We start from the raw sequence: 6,509 nt of genomic DNA on the forward strand, positions 1-6,509 counted from the left end.
TATTCTTCTGCGCTGTCCAAACAACCGGGTCAGGGACAGGGGATGTCCCTGACTGTCGGCTAGTAGTGGCGTCAGACTGTCCTGCCCTACTTCTCGTCCTATTGTCAGTGTACTCTACCTGGTTGCTTCTCTTCTTGAGCCTTCTGGGATGACTCGGTCCAGTTCAGACCTTATCCTTAGATCCGGGCCCAGGCTTACTCCCTGGGCCCAACCGTGGGGATAAAATTTAAAATCGAACCGGTCTGGGACGCATTCCCCTAGTTTCAAAACCGGCCAGTATTGGTTCTATGCTTTTTAGGATCGAACCGGTTCACTATATTATATATTTTAATTTTTTTAATATTATATATAATTTATATATATAATATTATAATTATATATATAAGATAATATTATTATAATTTATAACATAAAGTTTTAATTTTAAATATGAAAATTTATTTGTTCATATGCTTTAAATATAAAATATATATTGATAACATTTTATGGCCTAATAAATTTTTAACATATTCTTTTTGATAAATACATAATACATTAATAATACTAATATAAATTAGTATATTAATTACATTTCATTTTAATTAATTAGTATGTAATTAATATACTAATGTATATTAGTATTAATTATATTTTATATCATAATATTAATACTATTAAAATTGAAAAACCAGACCGAAACTATAAAATTGAAAGTATCGATTTAGGAGGGTAATCGGTACGTAATGCATTTTCGATGTCCGTTCTCTTTCTAATATTTTTTTCTCCAAATTTTATTTACGTCTTATTTAGATTTGAAAATGAGATAAGATAAAATAAGATAAGATGATTTTAAATAAGTTAAATAAAATATTATTAAAATATTATTTTTTAATAATAATATTATTATTATTTTAAAATTTTAAAATTTAAAATATTTATTATATTTTATATAAAAATTTAATAAAATTATAATAATAAGAAAAATGAAGTGAGATGTCTTTTCAATCCGGCCATTAAGAAATTCCCCAATTTAATTTCTCCACCAAAGGGGAGGGAGGAGCTCGGCACCTCATTCTCGTATTTTCTTACTGTCCACCCGAAGCCTTGCGTCCTGCCAGTGAACCCGGAGCAATTCACCAACGCACCAACTGCCACGGTCTTCTTCGAAGAAGCCGCCGCCTTCCAAGTACTCCATAGACGAACCTTCTCTCTCCAGTATTTTCTCTTCCTCTCTCCCGCATTTCTCTCCCTCTCTTGGACCATTTTTTCCGCTCTAAACACCCCCTTCTCTCTCGCTTCTGATTTTGTACTTTTTATGGTGACTAATTTGTTATTTGTGATGATTTGGCTTTGGAAATTTAGGAATATATGGTTGGGTTTTTCTGTATTCTAGGGATTATGCATGCGGTTCTCTCCCACATTTTTATACTTGTTTTGGTTGCATTGCTGGGTTCTTCAATAAATCAATAGCTTGTTGTAAATTTTTAAGTTTCATGGCATTCTGGCTGCTTGTTACAAAACCCAAAATGGTTTGATTTTGGTCATTTCAAAGTCTAGGGGCTGCATTTTATATAGGGGCCGAATGCTGTGTTCTTGTTTATGATGTAAATGCGCATAAATCATTTGATAAATGACCACATAAATCATTTGATAAATCCATTTTATCTCGTTTTTAGTTCTCACCATTGATCTCTTTGATGCATTCTTGGATTTTTTGACCCTCAAAGCTTGGTCTTGAATTAAAGACTTTGAATCGTTATTATTGCTCACACATATGCTTTTGAAGTTCATTTTGATGCATGCACGGTGCTTTTTAGTGCAAAGGCATTCCTCTTTTTTGTAATTTTTGGTACCTTTTGATGTATTTTATTGATTCACTAGTCAATTTTTCTAAGTTCCTGAACAAAGATCTTCTTCCTTGTGGTTTCTTCATATACTTTGGAATGTCTAGATGATTTTTTTCATTTCTTTTGGAGAAATATTAAAAAAAAATTAATAGATTAGCCAAACTTATAGATAATCCAATGTGGAATGTATGAGAACTAGATTAGCTAGAATAGCCAATATGCCATTTTTAGCTTAAATTTAGCTAGAAAAATAGAAAACCCAGCATTAGTGCTCGTACGCCCACTCTCACTCTACAATTTGCATGGCCAAGCACGACAAAATCCAGCTGTCACAGCCCAGCCACGCGGCCCACCATCGTATTTTCTTACTGCCCAATCTCCTTCAATCTTGAACCAGGGGTAAAACTTGAACTTAGATTTCTTAGATTCATTTGGAGTTTTGAATCCATGTTTTATTTAGTCTCTCTCTTTCTTTAGATCTTTTTTTTTTAATCACTGGATCCTTTTGTTTCTTTCTTTTTTGACTCATACTTCTTAATCAAGCGCTGTAAAATTGATCGGAAACTCTAAGATTGGAATAGTTCTGACTAGTGTTCATCTTGGGTTAGAGCTGTACAGTGAAATCTAAGATTGGGATCACCTGGGTTTCTTTCTTTTTTGGGTTTTATTTCTTAAAAGTATGCAAATTATGTCTTGTGTAGCCTTTGGATAATGTGTCACCATTTAATGAATTTTATCAAATACTCGATTGATTTTTTTTTTTTTTTAACTTTTTTTATGTTCTTTTGATATGACATTGAATAGAAAGGTATGATTTATGATTGAGGTTGCACTCACAACAGATGTGGATACAACAAAGTAGCCATTTCAGTTGCATTTCAATGGTTGAATAGAAGTAGTTACAAAGTATGCAATGCAGTCTATGCCGGATATTTGAAGGTTCTCATGTTCTATATGCAAAAAACCAACAAAGTAGCCAATTCTTTTGCATTTTATGTTTGAAACTCGATTCTGACCTTCTGAAACCCAATTGTTTTAGAAAGGATGCTGCTGTTTAATTTATTTATGTTTTGCATTCCTGATTGAGAGAGTATGCTTGTTTGTGTTATGAGTAGTAGAGTCTTATTTGCACTACTTGGGATATAAGAAAACAGTGCATACTCATATCATGTTGTGTTTCCTCTTATTTTTGGCGTGGAAGGAACCATGGTAGAATTTTGTGTTTCCTCATTTTTTTTTTTTTGGGAGCCTTTTTAGGGGTTAAATATACTTTGCACCTCAAAATTACAATAGGTTTTTCCATATGAGGGGTAATGCCATCATTTTACCACCTTTCTTTTACTTCCAAAAAAACTATTGAAATTTACACTGTGCTCTCCAAGCTACCAAAAATGATACATTGCAAACTTAAACTACCAAAACCTAACAATTTGCACCTTTTGTTAAGATCTAACCATCAAGATTGTGTCACATGACATATTGTTCATCTATATTAATGGTTAGAATTGACAGATGATGCAAATTGTATGTTATTTTGTAGTTGCAAAGTGTCAGTTTTGATAGTTTGGGCACAAAGTGAAAACTGTTGCTAGTTTGGGAGTACAAAGTGTACTTTTCTCTCTGTTTAGTTAATGTTATGGTAGCAAAAAATTGAACCTCACATTTGTTTATGATAGCATGTAAATTCAGAGCCTCATTATTGCCCCACCTCTTACTTATCAAAAACAAAAACATTAGAACCTTGTTTTCGGATGTTCAATAATTTGGTCGTGTGATGATTATCTTTAGTGAACTCTATAATGTCTCAAATGAGAAGAAAATCATCAAGCAGCATTTTGCCTATCCTAGATTTCTTGTCATGTACAAATCACAGTGAAATTCTTTATTCAATAGGTTCCTATGGCGACCATAAGAAATCTGAAAATCAAGTCAGGGACTTGTAAACGAATTATTAAGGAGTTGCATTCATATGAGAAAGAGGTTGAGAGAGAAGCTGCCAAAACAGCAGACATGAAGGAAAAAGGAGCTGACCCTTACGACCTTAAGCAACAGGTGTGACAAACTAAAATCATACTTCAGAATAAATTGTATTTGCTTGGCTGCTGCTGCCTTTTCAACTAATGTATTTTCCAGAAGAAAAACATATATCATACTTCGTAATTCATTGTTGAAAAGCCCTATTACCCAGCTGAAGGAATGAGTGTATTCTATTCTAATATTTCCCTCCAACATCCTACTTAGACGCACTCTTTTGGTTGTGTTTGAACAGGAGAATGTGCTTGCTGAGTCAAGGATGATGATTCCTGATTGTCGCAAGCGCCTAGAGGCCTCATTAGCTGACCTGAAAGGAACTTTGGTATTGTGTCATTACTTTTTGGTTTGCATTCTGAATATTACTGTTTATTGCTTTCATTCTAGGTATGTCGCCCTAGTTATATACCAGAATACAACTCTTTGTAAGTTGTATTCAAAAAGACATGCCAAGTCTTTTATGTCTTGCCCTTTTTAGGTAGAATTTGTAGACTGTTGTTGGGGGTAGATATGAATCTTCCTCCATAGTTGTGTTAAACTTTTGTAACTGTAATGGATTATTGCGATAGGACCGATAAGTAGATTACTGACTCTTCCACCCCTTCAAGCTGTGGGTTTTGGGCACACTTATATAGAATGCAATCTGGTAATGTGAGTGTGGGTGTTTGTGTTCTAGGCAATTAGATTTTGTTTTGGCACAGGCAGGTTAAAGGTGTATCCAACAGGATCATCATAAATTTTACATGTTTCAGAATGGGGAGCTTAAAAGTGAATGATATTAGTACTGGATAAATAGGTTAATAACCCTGGCCTAACCCTCTAGTGTGGGGTTTGTAACATACCCAAATGAGCTGGAATCTAGGTTCAAAATGGAATGATTCTTTGCATTCAACTATCCTCTAGCAACAGTAGGTTAAAGGCTTCTTCTATTAGTCAACTAATGATACACTTGTGATACCTTTGATTGTATGGGACTAAAAAAAATCAAGCTTTTATGGATTATGACCATTTTGTTTCGTAATTTTGGTGACTCTCACCTTCACATTGAGCGACCTTAATGGGAGCTCACATTTAGTAACAAGGAAAGTATCTTGTCCAAAGTGGAGTCATCTCCAAAATATGGAACATTAAGTAAAAAGGATATGGGGCTATTGTTTTTATAAACTACATTTTGCTAAATGTGATAATAAATTTCAGGCTGAGCTTGAGGAGTCGAACCAAAAGGATGCCCCTGAAATACTGGAAGCACAAAGCATTCTAGCGGAGGTTGAACAGTTGTTTCACACAACTGAAGCTTAATAATGTTGGGGGCTTGGGATTTTGAGTTTGTTTTCGTTTTAAACTTGGCTACTGGAATCCGAAGTTGTTCCTCTTCGTGCCTTTGATGGGATATAAGAAAACAATGCAAACAAGTGGCGAACAAAAACAATTGCGCCAAATACTTACCTGGACCCATTACTTTCTTTGTGTGATGTTAATTAATTTTAGATATCAATATACTGTTTTACTTAGAGCCCGTTTGGATACAGAAATGAGATAAATCTTTCTCAACTAATTTTATCTCATCTAATTTCAACTAATAATTTAATTATTATTTATAAATCATCTCAATTCATTTTATATCATCAAGAGCATTGGCAATGGCCTAGTTATTGCTAAGTCCAAATTTTGGCTAGAACTTCAAGTTTTGGCTATAGTATTAATATTTAGCTAGGTAAATCCACATTGGGTTAGCCATTAAATTAGTTAAAATAATAATATAATATTATTTTTTTAATAATAATATTTTTTAATTTTTTTAATATTTTGTAATTACATTAACTATATATTAATTTATAATTTAATTTGATATTTAAATTATTTTTTTCTAATTATTTTTTTCCTCAACCTATTATTTTTCATCTATAAAAAATATAGAAGTTGCAAAGTTCAATGTAGAAGAAGAACTTGAAAATAAGGACAGATTTTCAAGTTAGATGGGATTTTGTGGAATAATTTATTAGTTTAGTCTATGTACAGGAACTCGCTAAATATGGCCAGCCGGTGCTTGTCACTGTAGCTCAAAGCCAAAGACTTATGGCTTTGCTAGGCCAATGCGGATAAATTTGTGATAAATGAAGTAAATATTTGGATGGCACTGGCATTTCCAGTGCTCTAAATCCAAACGAGCCTTTAATACTAAGTAGGCCTTAGAAATCCTCCGAACAGATGGACAAAGCGTCACATCTTTTTAAATTTTTGTCCAACTTAGGATCTTATAAAATATCTATTATTATTATATATATAAACGCGAATGATGGATTAACAGTGTTTTCGATGGCACTTTGTTTTTTCATTTCTGTCCCTATTTTCCTGGTTTACTTCTCAAGGCTTCTTCTGTAATTGTCTTACCGACTATCTATAATCGTAAATCTATTATTTTCCAAAAAGCCCCTTCTTTTTCTAGGAAATTTTCACTTGTTTTCTCATCTGCTTTCATTTGCAGACAATGTTTTCTGTTTTTATGTTTTGCACCGTTATCCCTGCCGCATCTTTATCCTATATAGTTTAACATTTTACACGCCGCTTTACCATACAACTTTTCATCCACCTCAATTTATAATTTATCTATCTTTTTAAAAAAAATAATCCTTACAGTTATAAATATTTAAA

The 6,509-nt window shown here is 33.0% G+C and overlaps 1 protein-coding gene across 2 annotated transcripts; it reads left to right on the forward strand.

Annotated features, from left to right (window-relative positions):
- Positions 1–976: 976 nt before the first annotated feature.
- LOC108998978 (tubulin-folding cofactor A-like) lies at positions 977–5,370 on the forward strand. 2 transcript variants are annotated; one of them, XM_018975753.2, is made up of 4 exons: positions 977–1,194; positions 3,720–3,878; positions 4,096–4,182; positions 5,055–5,370. In XM_018975753.2, the coding sequence occupies exons 2-4, from the start codon at positions 3,726–3,728 to the stop codon at positions 5,154–5,156; spliced, it is 342 nt and encodes a 113-aa protein (XP_018831298.1). In that variant the 5' UTR covers positions 977–1,194; positions 3,720–3,725; the 3' UTR covers positions 5,157–5,370. The 2 variants fall into 2 exon arrangements, with proteins under 2 accessions (XP_018831298.1, XP_018831299.1); XM_018975754.2 differs by having other exon boundaries at positions 992–1,165.
- The last annotated feature ends 1,139 nt before the right edge of the window (positions 5,371–6,509 follow it).

The sequence above is a fragment of the Juglans regia genome, chromosome 2 (assembly GCF_001411555.2).
Source record: "Juglans regia cultivar Chandler chromosome 2, Walnut 2.0, whole genome shotgun sequence".
Lineage (NCBI taxonomy): Eukaryota > Viridiplantae > Streptophyta > Magnoliopsida > Fagales > Juglandaceae > Juglans > Juglans regia.

Coding starts and splice junctions, on each gene's coding strand:
- LOC108998978 (XM_018975753.2), top strand. CDS start 3,726: ATGGCGACCATAAGAAATCTGAAAATCAAGTCAGGGACTTGTAAACGA. Junction 3,879..4,095: donor CTTACGACCTTAAGCAACAG/GTGTGACAAACT, acceptor GTGTTTGAACAG/GAGAATGTGCTTGCTGAGTC. Junction 4,183..5,054: donor CTGACCTGAAAGGAACTTTG/GTATTGTGTCAT, acceptor AATAAATTTCAG/GCTGAGCTTGAGGAGTCGAA.